We start from the raw sequence: 23966 nt of genomic DNA on the forward strand, positions 1-23966 counted from the left end.
AACATTTTATCGCCGCGGAAATCCACCATTCGAGAACTGCCGGGTTAATCTCTGCGCGTAGTAAATAATTAGTTGGTTTAGCCACTCTTTAACTCTTTTGATGCCGACCGAGTACGTTTTCAAGAATCATTCTGCGGGCAAAGTCTGTGGATCAGCGATGAGTACTTGCGATTTTGATTTCGTTTCGAGATAGGAGTAGGATTTGTGTTGATTATGACGGATTTCTTTTGTGTTTTACACAATTATATTGAAGGCAGCGTTGTGTACGGTTTACGAATGATAAATGAGATTTTTAGCTTCTTTGACACCTGCTAGAATCCTCAGTTTTATGAACTGTTTTGAAACTCTGTAACATGACAGCGAATGATCAAATTATTAAAATAATATTAGACTGTGATTTTTCTGCCAAGAATGAGTGGTAGAAAGATTGACAAATTTTATCGGAATAATTAAAGAAGGAAAGAATTTCTACTTGGTTCCCGTTTCTTGAAATCGACGTAAACAATTTTTATTTTGCATAAAAATATGCAGTCTAGTTATTATGTTGTATCTAATTATTGGAATAAATTATTATTGACAATTTCACATTGAAACAATCAATTTTTAAATGAAAGTCCAGCTACACTGGATGTTTATAATTTTTGTGTCAATATTTGAAAATTCCAAATATATATTTAGCAATCACTGTAGACAATATTATTCATTAGGTTTTTATACAATATAGTTTTGTATTGTGGCTCTAATAATTTGATTACTCACTGTAATACGAAAAATGTATTTTTGGATTCAGATACGCAGAGTCTAAGATTTAGAAGTTCAGAATTAATGCTATCTATAATGAAGAGGTGACATCACACACAGCGAAGCTAGGACAGTGATACTTGATGCAAATTAGCGACACTTGAGATTGCATAGTGTAAGGCCACTGAGGAAGGAAGGCTTTTAATTGGGAGATATTAATTTCAATGAACATTCGTAGGGTAGAATATTCGAAACAGTTGCATATACCCTGCACATGCGATTCTTAAATTTATTATTTGGTAAAATTCTTTTCCCATGAAGCTAACTTCTTAATGAACATTATTTATCCTTAATAATTCACTGTAAGGAGTATGAATTTCATTTTCGTTGTAAGTGTACATTTACTCTGAAGATTAAACATTAATCATTTTAAACGTTTGAATAACTGAGTGGTATTTATCATATATTTGTTAAATTTTGAAATTTTTAGCACGACTGTGGAGTTACATTACAGAACAAAGGCTTGAACACTTTCTATAAAAGCTGGTTATTGTTGATTTAGCGTACAAGATGATCTATTGTTAGTGTGGCTTCTGATAACAATGAATTTCAATCGGTTGTTCCTGCGCGTGTCGATCAATAATTCCGTTGAAAAGCCGTTTCCCTCTAATTAATCGCTAAATATAACCACTTAGAACTACTCGTTACGCGAATAACGGTGTGTCCATATCGGTCGATTGACGGTAGCAAACACAGTGGAACGATTTGCGTAAAATTCGTAACTTCCGCTCGGTAAACGCATTTCCCTCATCGATTTAGCATCAATTAGTCGCATCAATAAACGTCTATAAATATCTATTACACCTAATTTCCCTACTGAAATTCTGTTTAATCTTCCATGCTTAGCTTTTCATATTAATCGGATTCAAATAATTATTTCATTTATAAATATTGAAGAGAGTACATTTCATTGAACAAGCAGCCATTTATAATACGAGAGATTTCGAAAATTTAAAAATAAGAAATCGGACAAAAATTGATCTACGCACAGTGTTTACTGGTGTATAGCGCAGCAATGATTCGTCTTTTCTCATTTTATGTACATATTTTTTCGGAGAAAACAAAATTATTGCTTCATACACGTCACAACAGCTCAAAAATATGAAATTCTAGCGAAATTATTCGTACAACTCGAGCCAACAATAAACAACGAGTTGAACCATTGCGAAATTCAGATTTCAATTGTGCAGCGTGAAACGCAGACGGTCACGCATATGTAAACGCACTGCGTGCCTTTTGCCTACCATTCCATAATTTTCAGCGGGCTGTGAACGTTTCAACGCCCCTTTACTATACCAGTGGGTTACGCGTGAAGTTTACGATCGTTCTTTGAAGTCTTGTAATGAATACGAAGTCATTCGAATATTCCTCGTAATCGTCAATCACAATTTAATCTTAAAAGGTTGTCGGGTTGTCGCGAATCCTCGTCCTCAATAATCCATTTGACCATTTAAAAAGTCAAATTTGTGTCGGAGAAAATGACTTACGATTCAATTATTGAAACGAGAGTTGTTTTCACAATCAACGAGAGTTGATTTGACTTTCATTCCATGCATAAAAACTGTACAAAATTGTTTATTTCTTGCTTCTATTAATGACTAAAATTCTTTATGGTGTTACACCAATAACTGAACATTTTGGACCAATCAAAATAATAGTAGTTCACATTTGAACTACAGTGACTGTAGTTCATTCTACAGTCAAATAGATTATGAAAATACGTTTGTAATAGTATTCTCATTTTCATCAGACAATACACATTAGTATCATTGGTTTTAATTTCATACTGTCTATTATAAGTTAACAATAACGTTGGTACGTTCCTCAGGCGGATTATGTTCTAATTTCATGTTATAATAAATGTTAATATAGTACTAATATAAAGGTTAATATAAATGTTAATATAAATTAGGTGATATAATATAAAACACTAACGGTTTTAAAAGAATGTAAGAATATGGACACGTTATTTTCGAATAATTTAGATTATTAAAGGAAGGAATAAATATCAATTGAACTCGCTTTTCTTGCAAATGATACTTAAACGTTCCATTCCGCATACAGATCCGCAATTATGATTGTAAAGCGTGAAATGTAAAGTGCAAAATTTTCTACACCCATTTCTAAAGAATGTGAAATAACTGAAGCAACTTTAATTCCCACGTGCAAATGAGTGACATAAGGAGTAAACACATCGGATTATTGAATGCACAAGGATAGTTATGAGCATTACCAGCTAATATTGTCTTACAATTTGTTCGACTGGCGTAAATGGAGGAATTCGATCCTGGTTGCCGGTCGATATACGAAGGAGATCAGCGATACGCCTTCGCAGAAACGATGAAAATACCTCGCGCCGCTCGTTTTCAAAAGCGTCGGGGCCCATTGATTCCGTGAAACATCGAGTCACGTTTGTAATCCGCAAAAGGTCGGACAGCTTGTTCTTACAAAATATGGACCCACCAAGTATACTAAACAAGCCGTTAAGCGGCCACGAATCGAGGGATGATTTTATCGGTGTGATCGGCGACCAGACTGTTTGCTCCTGAATAACGTGAATTACCTTTTGCATTATACTATAAACGATGGACCATATAGTACAGGAGCTGTGTGGTATTGTCTTCTTCAAGCCTTTATCATGTTTCGTCCCGCACAGTCATTAACGTTCAATGAAAGTGCAGGTCAGATTTAATTCTCTAGTCTTATTTCCAAATGTATCTTGTTAGATCATTAAGTTAATTTTCGAAGTTTTGTACACAAATATCTTTTTCTGTTTCGTTCTTAGGTATACTAATTATCGAAATACTATTTTATGAAATATGTGCTGATATTATAACTTATTATCAGAATAGTGACCATTGTGAGTAATTTTCATTCAGGAAGAAAATGAACGGATGAATCAATGGGTAGCGGACATTATTTCACGTAGAAATGTAATATGCGAAAGGCCATTTCATTCTGACATTTCACATAAAAGTCTCATTCACATAAGGGTTATAAATGATCGCATTTCTCTCCACGGGAATTAATTCCCATATGCTATAAAAATGTTCTCCCTGAATTTTCTCCGTTTTCCTAATCTTCGCTGCGCGCTACAATATACCGGGTGCCCCACCTTTTTTGAGTTCAACACAAACTAATACTAAAACTACGTCCAAGTTTTTCGAAATTTTCATTTCACACTGCTACAAATCCACCAGAGTTTACAATTTGCTTGTAACTTTTTATCAGTTGATTACGTTGATTGACTGCTATGTTACTTAAATATGTTGGTACCATTATTACTCGTCTCAACTTGATTATTGAGAATATTTTATTTTATGAAATTCATCTTTATTGAGTGAACCGATAGGATACTATATAGAAGTTTACTTCCTCAAAAAACAATTTTAATATCTCAACATTCTAGTAAAAATAATATAGTACCTAATTATATTTAATATAAATTCATTAAACTCTACGATCTAGTACTCAATACGATAAATATCATGTTTTAAATTTCTCATACGCTCCTCGTATAACAATTTTTATTTCTCTACGATTGTGTTGTAATTTGATGTATTTGTTAAGAATGTAGGAGTAAAATACAATTGGTCAATTTGAACTGTAAAACAAAAACGAATAAAACAATTTGATAGAATTTGATAGAAGACATTTTGATAGTTTATTTTTTAAAAATTCAATTGAGGGTCTGTTTTGCTGATTGGAAGATTCGTTATAAAAACTACAAACTAAAAATGTTAGTGTATTTTAATAATACAAGTGCTTCCCTGCTATTTATAAATTTGTACGTGCCATAAATACATAAAAATCGTCAGTTTATTAATGAATCTTCAATATGGTGGTTGAAAGACTTGATTAATAAAAAAATTACAATTAATTATGAGAATCACGAATTAATTTGTACAGAATATTTTCAACCGCAAATCGTCAGAATGTAACCAGGAAGAGTTAGGCCGCCGTGTAGAGAAAGAGAGAGAGAGAGAGAGAGAGCTCTCGCCCATAAATAGTGAATTTATCCACATTCGCGTTCTCACCTCGAGCGAGTTCCCTATCCAGGTCCCCTAATCGAGCCCGGTATGTGCATCTGCGGGCTCTTGAGTATTCTCGCCCATTCTGTGCCCGAACTTCGTTACGCGAAGTAATTTCCTTATCTCGTCGCTTGCACTTTCGAGGGGCGTAACGAACGGGCAAACATCGACAAGGGGACGTCACTTCCGTCGAAATTTTGCAGCTTCGAAGAAATTACATTTCATGGGGAATAGTCGGCGGAGGAATCAGAAATTGCTCGATCAGTGTTTGCGCTGCTTTTCCGGTTCCGAGCTGGACCCGATGCCTCTCGTAGGCCATCCAAAACTTCGGGACTCTCTCTCTCTCTCTCTCTCTCTCTCTCTCTGTGCTCTCGGGTCAATTAACGCTCCCGGCAAATTGTCCGAAATCGAATTGTCGCCTGGGACCCCCACGAAATGCGAGAGCTCGTCGGAAACTCGACCCTCCTGGCGATAATATCAACTCATGCCATAAGTAATGTCGTTTTTTCGCGATAACTTTCGCTGCGAAATACATATTATCACGAAGGGGCCCTTCCCCGTGCGACTTGGCAGATACAGTGGGTAAAAAAAGTATGGCCACATAAATATCTCGAAACATCTTTACGCATTAAGGTGATATGCCAATATCGGATATGCTGTTCAGTATCTTTAAATATTAGGGGTGTGCGAGAACACGAAATAAATATACAAACGTTGTATAGACACGCACAGCACTCGATGGATGCTTTCTTACAAAAGAAACACGAACATTTCTTAGTAAAGAAAGTAGTAGCACATTTCAGACACATTTATTAACACATATTCATCCGACATGTTTTTTGTGTTACCATCTTCCTGTTTTTTCTGATATTTTCTAATAAACTATAGTTTCATCTTTCGTTAGTGTTCGTGGATTATTTTAATCGATTCCGATTCAAAGAAATTAGAGTTACTTATTTACTGCAAGGCACAAACAAATGGCTGATATAATGTGCAAACGAATTAAACCAAATCTCATTAAAAAATTAAGGTGCCATTAACACTAGAGCAATTGGACGAATTGAAATGATTTGTTTCTGATTTTTTCTTTCACAATTACTGAAATTATAAAATTTTCATTATTATGTTGGAATGATCTTTTTTAAAGGTGCAAATATAATGAAAACTATATGGATTCTGAGTAAATATAATCTTGTTGTTGTTATAAAGCAATATACATCAGTCGCGTTTAATACTCCACAGGTCTAGCGTTAAACGGTCGAGTTTATATTTTATAATTATTGAAATTATAAAGACGTTCGGAAAATGATTGGTTAAATCCCGTTACTCAAGAATAGACAGTAAAGATCCACAATAACTCTAAATAAATCTCAATTTTCTTGCGTTTGCAATGCATCGCAGATCGTTCAGTTTCATTGGTCGGTAGGTTCGGTGTGAGATAACAAGAAAAAGTCGATTGCCCGACATGACATATTAATAACACGAGGAAATAATTCGCAATAAGCCGAGTCGGGGACGCGTGAACGAACCGGAATGGAAAGGACGATCGGGAAAATTGTTTCCTTCTCGACCCGTGGGTTTCACGCGAAATTACGCAAGACACGGGGCTGTAAGTTTAAAATGATCAGGGTAGATGGGGGACAGCTTCTTTGGATCGTTTCCGCGATTAAGTTGTAGGACTACCGTAACGACGCTTAAATCCGGTTCGCGCACTAAAGGCCAATTAGACGCAGGCTTCTCGTTAGCGTCGCCGAGTTACTCGAGGTGTAAACTATTACGGGGGTACAGAGGGAGAGAGGGAGAAAGAAAGGAGAGAGAAAGACAGACGAAAAGAGTGGTTTTTAATAAACGCGGCGATATTGAACGGTCGAATATTTATTCAAAGATATTACACCGACCGCGTTGCGGTGAAATGCTATCATTCATTTTTTAATTAATTGATAGTGATGTGGACGGATTTCGATAATAGTTTCGGGGCACAATGGAGGTCCAACGTGAGCCATATGAAACGTAATAAATAGTCTGCGGATAAATCGGAAAAATGAAAGTTGCCTGCGTCTGTTGCAAAAATAGAAGCCACTCGGGAACTTCTTTTTTTCTTTCTTCAATAATTTTAACCCTTTGCACTCGGCGCTATTTTAATTCTAAAACTAAATTTTTCTTCCGTCTTAGAATATTTTCATTTTAATCATACGAAACCGATCCGACTTCTACATATAATATTTAAATGTTTAGTAATCTGTTAAACACAAATTTTGTAATGTAACAAATATTTTGTAATATTTTCTGTAATTTCTTTGAAATAATGCCACAACAATTTTTAGTGGTGCTCCAGAGTCACCACTCGAGTGCAAAGGGTTAACAAGTCAATATGTGTGACACGGTATTTCATCCATTTTCAAAAATGAAGCTTTCGAATTACATTCGATTCTATACAATCGAAAAGAATTAAAGGAGTAATCAACGTGATAAACTTTAACTTCGCAGTTTGGGTTCTGTTAAATAAATTTCTCTGACTTCGCAGGGAGTTATTTTCACTCAGCACTCGGTGCCATAGAAAATAACTCCCTGCGAAGTCAGAGAAATTTATTTAACAGACACCGAACTGCAAAGTTAAAGTTGATCACGTTGATTACTCCTGTAATCCTTTTCGATTCTATAAAATTGAATGTAATTCGAAAGATTAAGACCCGCAGTCTATTAATAAATAAAATGTTCAACTAGCCTGGTCGTTCGATCTATTTAGTCGCTTGTTATCCTAATTGACACCCTACAGGCAAGGTGTTGCCATCTTGCATGTAGTACGATCCCGTCAAACCGGTAGGATATTCACTGTGATAGCTGACAATGGGATTGCTGTATGTCTGGGGTAAAGCTACGTATCCACTATTCGGTGAATAATTCTCCTGAACAGGCGTAAGTTGATAAACCTCTGCCGGCTGTTGGAAACCGAGTTGCGTGAACGCTAAGTTATTCGCTGTTTCGTCGTTCCCGTTGGAAACCACGTAGCTAGGATTCGAACAGGCGCACGTGGTGTAAGCTTCATTTATGATGTTGTTGCGAGGTATAAACTTTCCGTGTTGGTGTATGTGCGTATGATGGTTCCTGAGCTTGTCGTACCCTGCTGACGAGCCTACTATCTCCTGGTCGTCGGTTGGTACATTGATTTTCGAATCCTGGGATGCCTGGATGATCAGTTCGTTACTTAGAAAACAAAAAATGAGTAATTCTATATCGCTATTACCGAAGTATAATAGTAATCGTACCATTTTTGAAAATAATTGAACAATAAAGCTTACAGGAAACAAAGTTTTACACAGTGGTTGTACGTTGTAAAAATAGTTTCTGCATTACAGGAATAATTTAAATAAGCAAATGAATAAATAAAAGGTATTATTTTTAAATGTTGAGACAAACATTTGAGAAGTTCAATTTTGAATTTCATAATTAATGTCACTGCAACAAGTATTCCAGTAGTACCTTGTAAAATACAAATGGTAACAGCTATAATAAAAGCTACCAATCTTTAGACATATTTAAAAAAAGCTTTAAATTTACGTTGAAGAGGGGGAATTACAAAATGGATATTTTCAAATGTTTTTGTACTGTATATGAAACTAAAAAGTGAAATAGACGAAATTTGAACTTTCTATTTCCAATACATTCCATTCCAAATGTGTTCAGCTTCACGAATTAACAAGTGTACTTCTTCAATTGCCTTGACATTAATAGTTCCATCAACTTCGCGCAATTAACTTTTAATTACGGTCGTTCTGGTACAAAAGTACTGCCTGCCCCCCCCCCCCCCACACCCATAGAGAATAAGTGAGAAAAAGGAGTACTCACCGCAGCATTTTTCAATTTATTACGGTCGTTCTTCTGCGCCTTGGCCGACAATTGAGTAGCGGTCACGGGTCTAGGGTCAGGATAATTTTTTTGGTTTCTTTGTTGGTCTTGCATGGCGGTCTGCGACGTTCCAGTTTCCTGATAGGTTTGTTGCAGCAGCATAGCGTGTTGTAAATCTGCAGGGTTTATTCGGGGAATTGTATTCTGCGTCGGTGTTGTGGCTCGATTCTGCGGTGTTGCTTGTTCCTGTATCGCGGCACGGGCATTCATTTGGCCTGCTATCTCGGGATGTTCGTTGACGATCTGCTGATAGGGACCGTAGGTTGGCATCGCGAACCGGTATTGATTCTGTACGGGATACATGCTCGATGGATTCAGGCCTAATAGAGTCGAAGAGGACCTTGCTTGAGCATTTTTACTGTGACGGACCTCCACGTGTTTCTCTGTCGAGTAGAATAACTTCATTAGAGACTAGCCTCTGCTTCCCATTATTCACGCTAGATCCACGGAGCACTAATCACGACTATTTCACATTACTTTATAAAAATTACGAGAATTCCGATTTTTAGAGATTTTTGTCGTAACATATGTACAGTGGATGACCAAATTATTGGAGCCACTTGCGTAAATTCATGTGTTTACGTTGAAACAACTTTTAAATAAAGCCCTAGTATTTTTTACCTTTTTACATAAATAATTACACGTATTTGCATATTTTTGTAAGGTAAAACACAGAATACCATCGCAATCATTCGTCTGTATATAATTCTATCGATTGTAGAAAATTACAAGATATACACGCGCATAGAACACTAATGGTTGCGATTATGCTTGTGCGTATTACCTTTCAGAAAAATTCGCATTACTTAGGGGATGCCTCGATATATACATAAGTAGATTTGCATGCATTGATTGTATGCATTTATGAGAAAAATCGGTAGGTGAAATTTGAAACAGGAGAAAGATCTAGAAAGAATACCAATACTTTCAACTTTTTGCGATTATTAAAAAAAGATACGAAAGAAATTTCTATTTGGCTCGAGTTTCTAGCAATTGATGCAGTATCAATCACAAGAAGTAGACCGTGACTCTTCATGTGTCTGCAGCATGTAAACATCTTCATGAGCTTGTTGGGTACTTATAAAGTTAATTAAAACGCAGCAGATCTTCATCAATTCTACTAGCGAAGAAAATCAAATTCTAGCAACAGAGAAGAACGGATGTGAATGAATTGTTCAATGTATATAGTTACCACTAGATTATTCGTACCTTCTGTGTCCTGATTTAACAAATCAACGACCGTCGGATTGTCTCCATTTAGGGTCGACTTCGTGGCCAAAGCAGCACTGTCGCGCTTTTCCCGTAGCTCCCCGGCATTGGATAGCTCACCAATGGATCTTCTGAACCTGCGAGGTGCTGGCTGAGAAAAGTGTTTGATTAATTGATAACACTTTCACGTTAACCCTTTGCTGTGTAACATTGAGTCAGAGTTACGATGAACAATTCAAACAGAATCTGCTAAAGCAGAGTGTCATTCACTTCCTGTATGTCAAAATGAATATCATTCACGAATGATAATTTCCCTTGAAATCGAGATGAAAGATCGGTTTCTTGTTATTTCATATTTAGTATGAAGGAATGCTTACAAGGACCATGCTTCCTTCAGTTATTGGCAAGAAACAGTAGGAATTTGTATAAATCAGAATTTCCCATATTAATTTGTATTTGTCTTTCTTCAACCTCGTGCCACTATTCCGAATTTAATTAAAATGCTGACTAGACTGCGAATTTTCATGCAAATTTTGGTGGATCAAGTTTTACAGGTTGAAGTTGTACAGAAGCGTACCTCTTTTATTGTTTAGTCTCAGAGAATCAAAATGCTACGAATACGTAAAATTCACAATCTAACCATCACAGAAAAGCCACGTGAATTGTTCCATCACTCACCACAGGAATGCGGGGAATGATTCCATGCGCGCCAGGAAGTCCAAAACCTCTCAGCCCTCCAAAATGGAGGCGTCTATAAGCTGGCTTCGAAAGAGAGCGTGATAAATCGTGACCTGGTAGATACCCTAATCCACCAGTAGACTGTCCCAGATGCCCGTAGACAGGGTGAAGCTCCAGATGATATCCAGGACTGTGTGGCTGGAGTAGTCCAGGGCTTGCAGCTTGTGGAAGTGTTGAAAATGGTTGGACTATCGGATGCGAAAGCAACGAAGGACTCGGTTGTCCGTAGCCAGGTTGCACCAGAACATCGGCAATGGCGTTACCGATCAAAAGACCGACCACTGAAATCTGTCAAATTTGATTAATGAATTCAGTGTCCTAAAATATAATATCGAAACATTTATTGCAATTTCGTTTTCATATAAAGTGTTTAGTGTAGCTAGCATAGAGTACAGTAATGTCTCGATATGTGTGAAAAAGATGTGCACATTCTTGAAATACTTATCAGAGACCCTTGTATTCAATTATTCTTTTATGAAATTTTTGGCAACATATTTCGAGCAAAAGATCAAGGAATACAGTGTTTACTCTATATTTGTCCCAAATGCCTAGCCGATAAAAGTCTCAGAACTATCCCCACTGCCGTGGGGTATCTAGAGCATAAAGAACAGTATCTCCTGGCCGATATATGTCCCTGGCTAGACCCGTGTTTTGGATATTTATCGAATAAACACTGTATTGTCTGCACAGGTTGTAAGTGATGTTTCGGTTCAATAACTTTTACAAATATCGAGGTACTTACCAATATCAACTGTGTCATTTCGTCGTCGTGAATGACGCTCGAATCAGAACTGCGACTCGCAGCTCCGAAGTCATGTAAATGAATCCTCGCAGTTGCTGACACCACGGATTTGCGAATTTCTCTAGGCACGCACTTCTTCAAACCACGATGTTGCAAGCATGTGGCAATTGGCGGATTCGCGGAATCGATTTCTGGGTCGGTCTTTCCTCACGAAAATTCAGTAACACTTGTTTCTTTGTTCGATTGGAACATCACGATGTTTCATCAACAATTATCGTTCTTATTATTGACTTTGAAATCATGTAAGCTTGCTATACTACTATAATATAATTGCTACATATTAATGAAGTGATTCTATTATACAATTTTCTATATTTAGACGATGTAAAAAATGCGGTACAAAATTCAACAATTTGTAATTGCACTCTAATATATGTGCATTATACATGACATGTATAAATGAACTATACAGTGAATAACGGGGACATTGAACCGAACATGGTATGAGAGTTCATTTACATTCAATTTCTTCGAAATCCACGAATACTTACTCCATAATAGCGACACTTTAATGAAAATGGCACTGCAAGGTACCTTTAGGATACTTGTGGGACCTGAGAATTTAATTCAGTATTTTCTATATATTAGGTTGTTGCATACTATCACAGTCTACAGATTTATTTGATAGAACTTTGATATACAAAGCTAATCTTTCATATTCTATCTTCACTTTTACTTTAGGCGTCTAATTTTACTTTAAAACAATTTTTATTTTAACGTCAATCAATGAAACTGTCGTGTATTCTATCTATATGTGTCGAAAAATAATATATGATGGCATTGTGTGATTTTGATTAGAATTTGGTGATCAATTACCGTATTATTCGGTAAAGAAAACTACAAAGTAGACAGTCTTGTAAATAAACCAATTGTATGATCAAAAAATTCAATTTCTGCCGTAATACAAAGCTTGAAATTTATTGACAGAATACGTTGATTACATTGCTGCTTACTTTGATCAGTTCATTTAGAAAAGAAGTTGCGTTCGTTTAATGTCACTGTCAAAAATCGTACATTTCATATGCAGCATTATGAATTGACCCTCCATGTAACCATGTTTTCTCCTGTCTTATCTGAACTGTGAAACGTGATTTTGCACTGTCTCCGAACGGTGAGTAGTTTCCAAGTAAAGTTCGAACATCGCATGTGGAAAATCGATGCCAAGTTTCAGGGCCTTCCCATCGGGTTCTTCCCTTTCCAAGGTGGTCTGCACCTCGATCTCAGTCAATCTCGATACCGTCCAAATCTGCCTAGGGGAATATAAAACGGTCGATCCCAGAACGGCGTGCAAAATAGCAGGCTCGCCATTTTGCGAGCTCAATGTATTCCGGCGACGAGATAGAATCTGGGCGTCATGTGGACGCTGTATAATAATGACGTTTATGGAAATTCGTCCCGCGTCGAATCCGGGAAACTTTTCCAACCTATCCGCACCGCGCTGGATCCAACCAATACGGAAATCATGAAAACGTTTCTTTGGCTACCTGGCTAACGTATGAATAATTTCCGACAGCATTCATTGAACACGTGTGAAAAATAAACGCGGCAGTGCGAGAAAAATAGTAATTAAAATGCTAAATTCCTCTAGAACTTTATATTTATTGATGATATACATTACCGTTCATAAGTTTGAAAGCAATTACAAGTTTTAGATAGATTAGTTAGAAATTGTTTGTAGCACTAACGATCTTGTCAAGTTAAAAGTAACAAATAAAAATATTATTACTAAATTCTGACCTCATCAAAACCTTTTTGTGTAGATTCTAAGCAAATGCATAGCAAGAAATCTATTTGACGGATTTTTATTTACTATGAAAGACAGGAGAATTGTGCATCGTCATGAAATTTATATTCTTCAGTGATGCATTTATCCATGCAAGCATATTTTCAAAAGATTCATTTCTTTAAAAAATGCACTAAAAAGTAGTCCATTCTTTTTCAATTTTCGTGGTGAAATATTAATGCGCGTACAACAACTATGTGCTCAAATATTTACAAAGCATAAATGAATTAAAAATTTTAATAATTTCTTCAATAACAACGTATTTAATAAGTTGTGCAGAAACGAATATTGGAAAAATGGAGTGAAATTTTCAGAATGTATATATGACGGACACACGTCTATAATACAAAACGCATTTTTAAAATTTTTGATACAGACCTACATAAAAAGGCTGTAAAAAGCAACTTTTAGTCATTTCTTCGCAATTCCGACCAATTGCAATTGTTTTCGAAATTTCCTTTTCATGTGATCGAGTGAACTATATTAGGCTGTTGCGTATGAAATGACAAATTTTTAACAATGATATTAAACAAACAGAACTTTTTTTCTAAATAAAACTTATTCATCAAAGTAAGCACTATTGTTAAGCAACATATCCTGCCAATGATCTACAAATTTCTTGATTGTGTTACGGTAAAAATTGACAAGATTTAATCCCCATTTTTAGAGATAAATTCACAAAACATCATAAATTCTATCGTCGGTATATTTATTTTTTCAGTCGTTTAAAAAGAATGCACGATTAAAAATAAAATATTAAAACATTTCACAATATCTGCATTCTAACTACGCGAAAAAGTTCCAGTAGTTTGGTCCACTTTTAAAAGAGGTATATTCTTTTAAAGAGTGTGGGAATGTCAGTCACTGTAAGCGAACTGAAATCGTTGGCGTTGCAGCATTGTTAAATTTTCTAGTCGTCGGAAAGCCGGCAGCGCTAAACGATGTAACGGAGATTTGCAACTAATTGATCAAAACTGATTTGATCGTGTTTAACACTAGAACTGCCGACAGTTGAGACGTAACTATCTCTACCAAAACCAGTCAAAATGACTGGTCTTTGAAAAATACGTAATAGTAGAATATTTTTATATGTATTGATTTATTATTATCTTACAAGAGGAACTGCATGTTCTGAGATCATAAAAACTATATAATAACAACTATAATAATAACAATAAGTACACTAATGAAGAATATTTAGTACCAAAATCTTTGGTAACAAGAATATTAAAATAAATTTCCCTATCCGACACCATTTGCGTGAATAAGGTGAGTTCTTTGACGTACTTTAGATCTCAGATGCTCTTTGTTCTATCCGTGATTTTTCATAGTCAGCGGCAAGTTCATCTACTAATTGACACATAAAATCTTTTCTGGATATCTGCCCACCTGTGGTTCCCTTATATAAACTCCAGGCATTTATGCCAGCTAAATCTAAAATATTAAAAAACACTTGAAGTGGTCATCTTCTTGATCCCGACTTCACGCTATATTTTTTTGCCATTTGGTCTGCTATATCTACCCCAAATTTTGTTTTATTATAAAATTCGACCGTTTCAGGTAGGCCCTTTTCGCTTTTTACAATTTTGACGGTTTTATGTTTTGAGCTCAGGATAAAAACTTTCTTCTTCGGCTTACTTTTATAAATTGTGAGTGTAATCTCATTTGATCGATACAGCAGCGACGAAAAGCGAGCCATGGTATCCTTCGTCGTTTTACAAATTTTTGTGAGTTCTCTTTTGTTTCCGCGTATTGTGCCAACCAGTGTGGTTCTTTTGGCTAATAATTTATATGCCAGCGACAAGCTCGTAAAAAAATTGTCGGTTGTTATGGTCCTTCCCTTCATACTATACGGTTCAATAAGTTCACACCAGTCAAATTGACTGGCACTGGTATAAGTAGCCATGATAAAAAATTACTTTTATTTTAAATGAATACAACAAAATTAAAGTTTATTGTATTATTCCTTTAGGTATCCCTGCAAAAGTTATTACACCATTGCGGAGAAAAAATATAACATGAAGTAGGAATTTTAAAATACAGTGGTCAAACCAGTCATTTTGACTGGTGTGGTAGTTCTAGTGTTAAATATTCGCGATCAGGGAGTAGTTCAGTAGGAGAACGCGGGAACAACGTCCGAATCTATCCACCCAGTTCGTGCGACAATCAGGGCATGTCAGCAGGGCCGGCGGCCTCGAAGTGCAACGAACTTGCAAAACCAAGGATTTCGCGCATTCCGTACGCGCATGCCATTATTCGGTTTCGCAATACGGCGGCTCGTTCGAACAGTAATTCCAGTGAATTAGATTGTGCTACGTTGTTGATCATTTATCGTTCGACTTGACTGTAACGAGGGAAAACAATCCTGACTTTGACCACCTCGCATTTTCCATGCACTGACCTGTATGTACGTTCCTCTCGATCGTATCCACCAATAGTTTATAACGTTGTTTTATTGAATCGATAGAATGCTGGTGCATGCTATTACCGGCAGAGGTGACATGTACGTGTTTAGAAAGCTTTGTAAGCGTAGACTGGATTGCCGATCGGTTTTACGACCGATTATAAAAGAAGAGCAATTATAGATAAAGTTATTCGCTTTTATAACGTTTTTCGATCGTTAGTACGTGATGTTACGTCCGAAAATCTGCAGTCGTATAATTGCTCTAGACGCTCCATGCTTATTAGTTTATCAGTTTTTGTAGATATTGTACAAAAGAAATGATCAAGCGAGCTTTGATCGTAGAAGGTTTATTTTTACATCTAACCTTTCCCGAATGACTTGCTATTAATTGCGATAATTTATTTTTTATGATTTCTGAGATATTTAAGTTCCTACGTTCTAAGAAAAGTAATTTAGTATTTTATGATAAAACTGATTGTCTATTTTTTATGCTACAATTGAACGATAGAAATAGATTATTCCATGCGTAGCAATTATTGAAACTTCATTTCCATTTGTACCATTATTATTTTATTCCCTTGAGTATTACATTGCAGTAACAGTTGTAATTGGACTGTGGATCATAATTATATTTTTCGAGATTGCACTCTTGACCCTCGGACAGCGGACCATTCTTATGACTATAAAATCGATGTGTTTAGGACTATCCATTGCTTTTTTTATTAATTTTTCGAAACATTTCTGAAGTTACTTTTTGCACATACGTTAATCCTCTAGTGCAGCAGTTGTTCATGTAATTAATTCGTCCGAAACTGAACAATCGAGTAACGGTTTTGATACTCTGGGTCAAAATAGACCCGGGCTCTGTGGTCGGAGGGTTAAACTGTACTAACGTTCATACTAGTTTGTTTTTCGCCTACTTATTTCCGTCATAAGCGCATAAAATCCCCAGTCTAATAACAATATTGATAACCAGACTGCGAATTTTATGTGTTTCTGACAAAAATAATGTAATTTAAAACAGCAAAAACATTGGAAGAATTTAGACGTATCATTATATTATTTTTAACCCGTTCAACATACTAAGAAAGAAAACAAACTTATGTCTAACTCCAGTTTTTTGTAATTCGGATAGAAAGTTTTTATTCCTAGTAAAGATCCGTAGTCCACCGATGACTGTAACAGATCATCCAGTAACGTTTCAAAGCCGTCCAAACGAAGGCACAAATCACCAAAGAATCGGAACAGGTTTACAAATCTCGTAGACAATACCCCCATGCCGCGCGATCGAGGTTAATACGTTCCGACGCCGCTCGAGTCGGAGAACGTTGCCGACGCGATGGTGTCCGTATGTCCCCCCATCATAGAAATTCCATGAAACCCCGTCACGTCCTACAGAGAAGGTCGAGGCTGTAATTCTGTGCTCTGGAAACTGTCCAGGTTGCGTATTCGGTACGTGATGCCGGCGGCGCATCTGACGCTGCGCGAGGAGGATGTGGTACGACTAACCTTGGAGTTCCTCCACAGCCGCGACCTTCACATCTCGCAGCTCTCGCTGGAGCGAGAGACAGGTGTAATAAACGGTCAGTACAGCGACGATGTCCTCTTCCTTCGTCAGCTGATCCTCGACGGGCAATGGGACGACGTGCTGGAGTTCATCCAGCCGTTGGAGGCGTTGCCGGACTTCGATATGCGGAAGTTCACCTACTCGATCCTCCGGCACAAGTACGTCGAGCTGTTGTGCATCAAATCGGAGGCGAACCTGATCGCGGCGGGGACGAACGGTAGCGTGGACAACGCTGTCGAGGAAGTGGTCAAAGTTCTAAGCGACCTCGAGAAGGTCGCGCCCTCGAAAGAGGAGTACAGCAGCCTGTGCCTGTTGCTGACCCTACCGCGGCTCACCGACCACCTGCAGTATAAGGACTGGAATCCCAGCAATGCGAGAGTGCAGTGTTTCCGCGAGGTGCACCCGTTGGTGGAGAAGTTTCTGCCTGGCGACAGAAAGAGCTCCGACCCGGCGCATCCGGTCACCTCGGCGAAGAACGACCGGCTTATACAGTTGATCATCAAAGGGATCTTGTACGAATCCTGCGTTAATTACTGCCAGGCCAAAGCTACCGGCTCGAAGGAGAGCGAGCAGGTAAGTCGTTAATTGCCCGATCTTTCGTCAACGTCAACGGTTCAACCAGCCGAGAGCTTCCCGGGTATTAATCCTGATCCCCCGTGAAACCTAATTCCCTGCGTTTCGCTGGTTAACTGTTCGCTTAATCACACCGATTCATGACCATCAGGCCCCTATTTGTTAGCTTTCGTTAGTTCATTCGTCACACGATGTAGAAGCGTACATTAGATAGAATTTAACATCATAGACTGATTACGAGATCACAGCGATGAACGCGCGAAGGGGTTATTGTAGAGGTTTACTGCTCTAATTACAGGTGGAGATGAACTTCTCCAGATTGCTGGACGGCTCTGTAGGCTTCAGCGACTCCGACTTGAGTCTGCTTTCATGGCTGCAAAGTATACCACCGGAAACGTTTGCCGTGCCGTTTGCGCAACGGACGTTGAACGTCGACGTGGAAAGGTTGGAGAGACCTTCCCTGGAGACCTCGTGGACCGAGCACATGCTGATCACCCCCATAAAGCCGAAGACCTTCCCCCATAGCGCGATGCCGTTCACCAGGCCAAGATCCGCCGCGGACATGATGTCACGGAGCTTAGTGCCCGCTCTGGAAGCTGGACTCGGACCAAGGAGTCCAGGACCTAAAAATACACCGATACCGTCTGCCGCGTTAATGGCACTGTCCACCGGCGATATAAATCCCATGTCGAGGTCCTCTTTCGCGAGCTTTCACCTAACCGGTTTCAAGAACAACAAGCTAATGAACACCAGCGTCGACAGGCTCTTCGAGAACGAGGGCGACGTCTTCCTTAGCTCGAGTTACGCGGAATTCCAACAGTTGCCGTCCATACAAGAGACAACGAACAACAACAGCCAACCGAAGGCCCCGCCCAGGACCAGGGGACAGTCGAAGAGCCCAGACGGTGAGCATGCTTTTACCTTTATCTGTTGGTCCATAGATAACACAGCTTTGCCTAAGTTGCTATGAGCGTAGACGATGAGTGACGATCAAGTCTCTCTTTTTTTATTGATAATTCTTAAGTACTTCAGACCATTTAAAGTGTATGACAGACGTAGTATGGGCGCATCTGCGAGGCAATTTACATTTTTCATTCAACCACATTTTAGTTTCGATTGCAGTTGATTATCACTACACTGCAGATTCGATGTACTAGGTTCTTGCATATGAAATGTTCGATTTTTAGTCGGCTTTCATTTATGGCACGCGGTTACCAAAGCATTTGTAACATTTTTCATAACGGAAAACCAATTTACGTATTGCGGTTGCGAAATATTTCCCTTCGGTTTTCCTGCATATAAGATTCTATTCTTCTGGAAGTAGATTTGCACTCGAAATGCACCGTTTTGCAGATCATTTTCACGTTTTTGTAAATTAAATTCACCCTTTCACCGACCACCAGTTTACACTTTTGCAAATTAAGTTTGTCTATAAATTTGTTTCCCCAAATTATTGTAATAAAGAAAAATGTACTGTTCCGAAATTACAAAAATTTATTGTATGTAACAATGATGATAAAATATTCATTTAATAGTATATGCGCATAGCGTCATCCGTAATGGTTCCGCTGCCACTGTTCATAATAATTTCATAAAAATATGTACTCGTGTAACAATTATGATAATCTATAGAAATAATAGTTGCTTTAAAAGGATTATTAGTATCCACAAAATGTTCGGGGTTTGAAGGATCAATCACTATGATTTGCAGCAATCATCGCACCCAACCACATACATCGATCCTTGCATGCAATTGCGGACACAATTTCTGCAGTAACCTCCGGAGGAATTCGCAAAAAATATACAAAGTGCGAACAATTTCGAATAAAATCGGGACAGAATGCCGTTGTGTTATTTCTCTGTTGAGTTACCCACTAGGGGAATTTGATTCGCAAAAGGGTGTGTCCGATTTTCAAACAGGTGAATATGATCTGTGAAAGGGTGAATTTCGAATGCAGAACCTATGTCTAGAAACAGGCATCATTCTGCCTACTATTCTCTTACGTGAAAATGCGTTTTATCTTTTTGTCTCTAGGTTTTAAGGCAGATCCTTCAGCGACCTCCACGCCGGAGCGTAGAATCGCTGGCAGGGAATCTCCAGCTCCATCAACAGCCAGGAGTTCCAGAAGGGACTCCTTGGCTGAAAAGCCAACTGGAGTCGCTGCGAAAATCCCAGACCCCACCGCGGTCCCTGTTCGAACCTCCCTGGGCAACGATCACCTCGAACAGAGCTACAACGGTGACCTGTTCAAGGAGTATCAAAAGCAGAAGCAGAGGCTGCAGGAGAAGTTCCAGCAAAGGGAAAGGGAGTGGAACGACCTCGTCAGACAATTATCGGCTCCAATTTCCCCGCAGGTGGTTGATAATAGACTTCAAGGTGACGGGTAAGTAAACAGTGCATTACACGTAAGCCGTTTATCGACGTAAGCTGCGACGGTGATTAGTCCTTAATAGGAGGTGGCTACTCGAGACTATCATTTGTGTTCACCCTTATCCGTTCTTATTGTGTTGATTTGACACGTTTGCCACTGATTCTCAACAACACTGGAGCTACCAAACACTAAACGCGGATAATAAATGTCATTTTATAGTAATCACAAGATTTATTCGAATTTCGTAGGATTTTAATTACAATATGTGACTGAATTCAAAGGTTTATTAACACCTTGCACTACTATTTATTTTGAGATTACAATGACTAGAAATTCTTCATCGTTTAGAATTTCGTAGGATTTTAATTACTATATGTGACTGAATTCAAAGGTTTATTAACCCCTTGCACTACTATTTATTTTGAGATTACAATGACTAGAAATTCTTCATCGTTCAGAATTTCGTAGGATTTTAATTACTATATGTGATTGAATACAAGGGTTTATTAACTCCTTGCACTACTATTTATTTTGTGATTACAATGATTAGAAATTCTTCATCGTTCAGAATTTCGTAGGATTTTAATTACTATATGTGATTGAATACAAGGGTTTATTAACACCTTGCACTACTATTTATTTTGAGATTACAATGACTAGAAATTCTTCATCGTTCAGAATTTCGTAGGATTTTAATTACTATATGTGATTGAATACAAGGGTTTATTAACTCCTTGCACTACTATTTATTTTGTGATTACAATGATTAGAATTCATCGTTCAGAATTTCGTAGGATTTTAATTACTATATGTGATTGAATACAAGGGTTTATTAACCCCTTGCACTACTATTTATTTTGTGATTACAATGATTAGAAATTCTTCATAGTTCAGGAATTCATAGAAAAAAAAGGTAGATTATATTTATTGTATTCCTATGTTTTCTCCAAAGGATATACAGTGACTCCCACTAATATTCGGACGCTTTTAAAAATCGTATATCTTTGTTAACATTGGACCATGTGACTTGAATTTTTTTAAGAAGTTAGCACAATTGGTTTGCTACATGACGTGAAAAAATTTTTTACAAAAATTGCAATTGGTCAAAATTGCAGAGAAAATACTAAAAGTTGTATTTTGCAACTTTTTTGTGTGGACTTACATTGAAAATTTAGAAAGTACGATTTGTAGATCTGTATGAATTATACATATTCTGAGAATTTCATCAAAATCGGTCAACGTTGCAATGAGCTACAGATGTTTCGAAATGATCACATAAGGATGAATTTCTCTGATAAGGCTAAAATTCTGCGACTTTCACCCTTCAGCTTTCATCGTCCAACGTTTGTAGCTCATTGCAACGTTGACCGATTTAGATGAAATATTCAGAATATGTATAATTGACACAGATGTACAAAACGTACTTTTTAAATTTTTAATATAAGTCCCCATAAAAAATTGCAAAATATAACTTTTAGTACTTTCTTTGTAATTTCGACCAATTGCAATTTTAATCAAACGTTTTCTTTTTCACTTTATGTAGCGAACCAATTGTTCTAACTTCTCAAAAAAATTCAAGTAGTATAGTCCAATATTGACAAAGTTATGCGATTTTTAAGAGCGTCCGAATATTAGCGGGAGTCACTGTATATCAACTACAACAAAGTAGAATTTTATTTCGGTTTAACACTAGATTTACGGGACCCGTCAAAATTACGGATTCTGATATTTTTAATTTACGAATATTGAGATTGTAAAGATTCATCCATGAGGAATTATTTAACAAATTGATTTCTTTGGGTATATATTGTTTAAAAGGTGACTACAAATTTTGACAGATACATTCATGGTATTTTTATAAAGTAATGTAAAATAGTAATTTTTAGTGCTCCGTAAACCTAGTGTTAAAGGAAATTAATAAGATACATATTTATTAGACTCTATTCAGAATCTTCATCACGAGTCTAAGTCGATATTGTAGGGCAAGCGGTTAAACAATACCGCAGGATAAGATATTTATAGTTTCAATAATTGTAAGAGAATAGTAAATCTGTGAGTTTTACTTTAAATTCATGTTACTTTACTTTAATTTTCCATTTTCATAGAAGAAATTCGCATAGTTAATTATTTTATCGTTTTGTCGTATTGATCCTTCATCGTATTTCAATTCAACCAGGAATAAATTGATTTGGCGACACGAGGGACGAGAAAGAGTTAATATAAGGAGACAGAAGTATATTTGGCAATTCATTCAGCATTCATTAGGGATTAAAAATAGTGACAGTTTGTTCAACCCTCCTCAAAAATAACTGCGCGTCAAATTCTCGGTTAATATTTATCCGTTTTTGTTTTTCACTTGAATCCCACCAATTGTATTTTATTTATAATTTTAGAGTACACAAACAAATTTTAACGATATCTGAAACAGAAAATGTGTAAATTTTCACCCAAAGGTGATATGCATCACATGAATACTTGTTGATATTATATGACTTTGACTGTTGAATTATGTGGATTTTTGAATACACGCATTAAATCGATGTAATTAAAATCGTTTGCTTGAACCTTTCATTGCTAAGAGGCTTTGTGCAATTTCTAATTGATTTTTGGACAATATTACGTTCCGATATTAGGATATTAAATTGTCTAATCTGGGATAGAGATATAGGACCCAAAAGGTTTAGTGCTAATTTTATTACTGATGTTTTTTTTTTTTTTTAAACTAAGTAAACAAAGAAACAAATAACATTTTTTTCGGTGGACACTTCGTTTTCGTACGAATCGAATTTGTAAATTCAATGGTTACACGTTTACACGGTCACACGTGCCGTTGTATAAGAATCGACATATGCGTCTGATCATGGCCAACCTATTCTACTTCCCGCGAATGCTGCGGCACACGAATCCGTTCGACTTTCAAACTCGTTTTTCTCAAGAACAATTTTCATTTTGTATAAGGATCCGTAGTCTGTTGATTACTGTCAGCGGATAAGAGTCGGACAACGGAATGTATTCTTTCTAGAGTAAATGATTTGTTCAGTAGCATATATCGGTAGCGATGCGCTAAGTGGTGTGGCTTCAGTGCATTGTGCGTGATGTTTCGGCGTGCTACGGTCGTTAATACCGGCAACTATCAGCACCGTGGAATCGCATGAAATGAAAGGCCCTGGCGCGGCGGTTTGGCTCATGTCCCAGCGAGTTACTCGGCCGGCGCAATCTCCGGCAAACGCTATTGTTTACCACGAGGCGTCTCCCGACTCCGCAGGGTACAGTCAATCACACCGAGTGGTTGACTACATTCTCTAACAGATGGCAGCAAGGGAATGCCTTTGTCGCGCTTATTATGGCACTAAAGCGGTAGCCGAGAATAAACTCGTACGGTCTAGACACCGATCCAGCACCGATCGAAATAGCATCTCCGGCCGGCTACGCGAAAAAGAATGACGGAATTGTTTTGACGACTTGACAGTGACCTCTAATTCTCTGCTCTCCCGTTCCCTCACTTTCTCCTTCTCTTTAATTGCTTCACTGAAACCCTGTTTGATCTTTCGCTTCACCCCTTTTGGAAACGTCGCGGCAAAGTCGCGATGATAATTGCACCACGGATTTTATTCATTTGTGGCGTTTTTGTTTGTAGTACTCTTTAATATCTCTGACATTTTACATCACTATATTAAAACAACAAGAATATATGTATTCAGATTTGTAACGATTTTTATTTAGAATATGTATCCAAAGTTATTCAATAGAAATTTAAAGAATTGGAACCTATCTGGAAAA

General features: G+C 37.4%; 2 protein-coding genes across 5 annotated transcripts in view; one reads left to right on the forward strand and one right to left on the reverse strand.

The window, feature by feature from the left end:
• LOC143357258 (WD repeat-containing protein 47) overlaps window positions 1–23966 on the forward strand; it is a 151020-nt gene that overhangs the window by 38832 nt on the left and 88222 nt on the right. For all 4 annotated transcript variants that reach the window (XM_076793614.1, XM_076793611.1, XM_076793613.1 and 1 more), the window contains exons 2-4: window positions 17115–17814; window positions 18113–18719; window positions 19850–20198. In XM_076793614.1, the coding sequence (XP_076649729.1) occupies window positions 17134–17814; window positions 18113–18719; window positions 19850–20198 (1637 nt within the window). In that variant the 5' untranslated portion in view covers window positions 17115–17133. The remainder of the gene's footprint in view (window positions 1–17114; window positions 17815–18112; window positions 18720–19849; window positions 20199–23966) is intronic.
• On the reverse strand, window positions 7388–11521 carry LOC143356904 (uncharacterized). The gene is made up of 5 exons (XM_076792951.1): window positions 11428–11521; window positions 10626–10973; window positions 9948–10098; window positions 8679–9121; window positions 7388–8017 (listed from the first exon to the last, which is right to left on the reverse strand). Exons 1-5 carry the CDS (start codon window positions 11443–11445, stop codon window positions 7586–7588), a joined length of 1392 nt encoding a protein of 463 aa, XP_076649066.1. The 5' UTR covers window positions 11446–11521; the 3' UTR covers window positions 7388–7585.

The sequence above is a fragment of the Halictus rubicundus genome, chromosome 9 (genome assembly GCF_050948215.1).
Source record: "Halictus rubicundus isolate RS-2024b chromosome 9, iyHalRubi1_principal, whole genome shotgun sequence".
In the NCBI taxonomy this organism is placed as follows: Eukaryota; Metazoa; Arthropoda; class Insecta; order Hymenoptera; family Halictidae; genus Halictus; species Halictus rubicundus.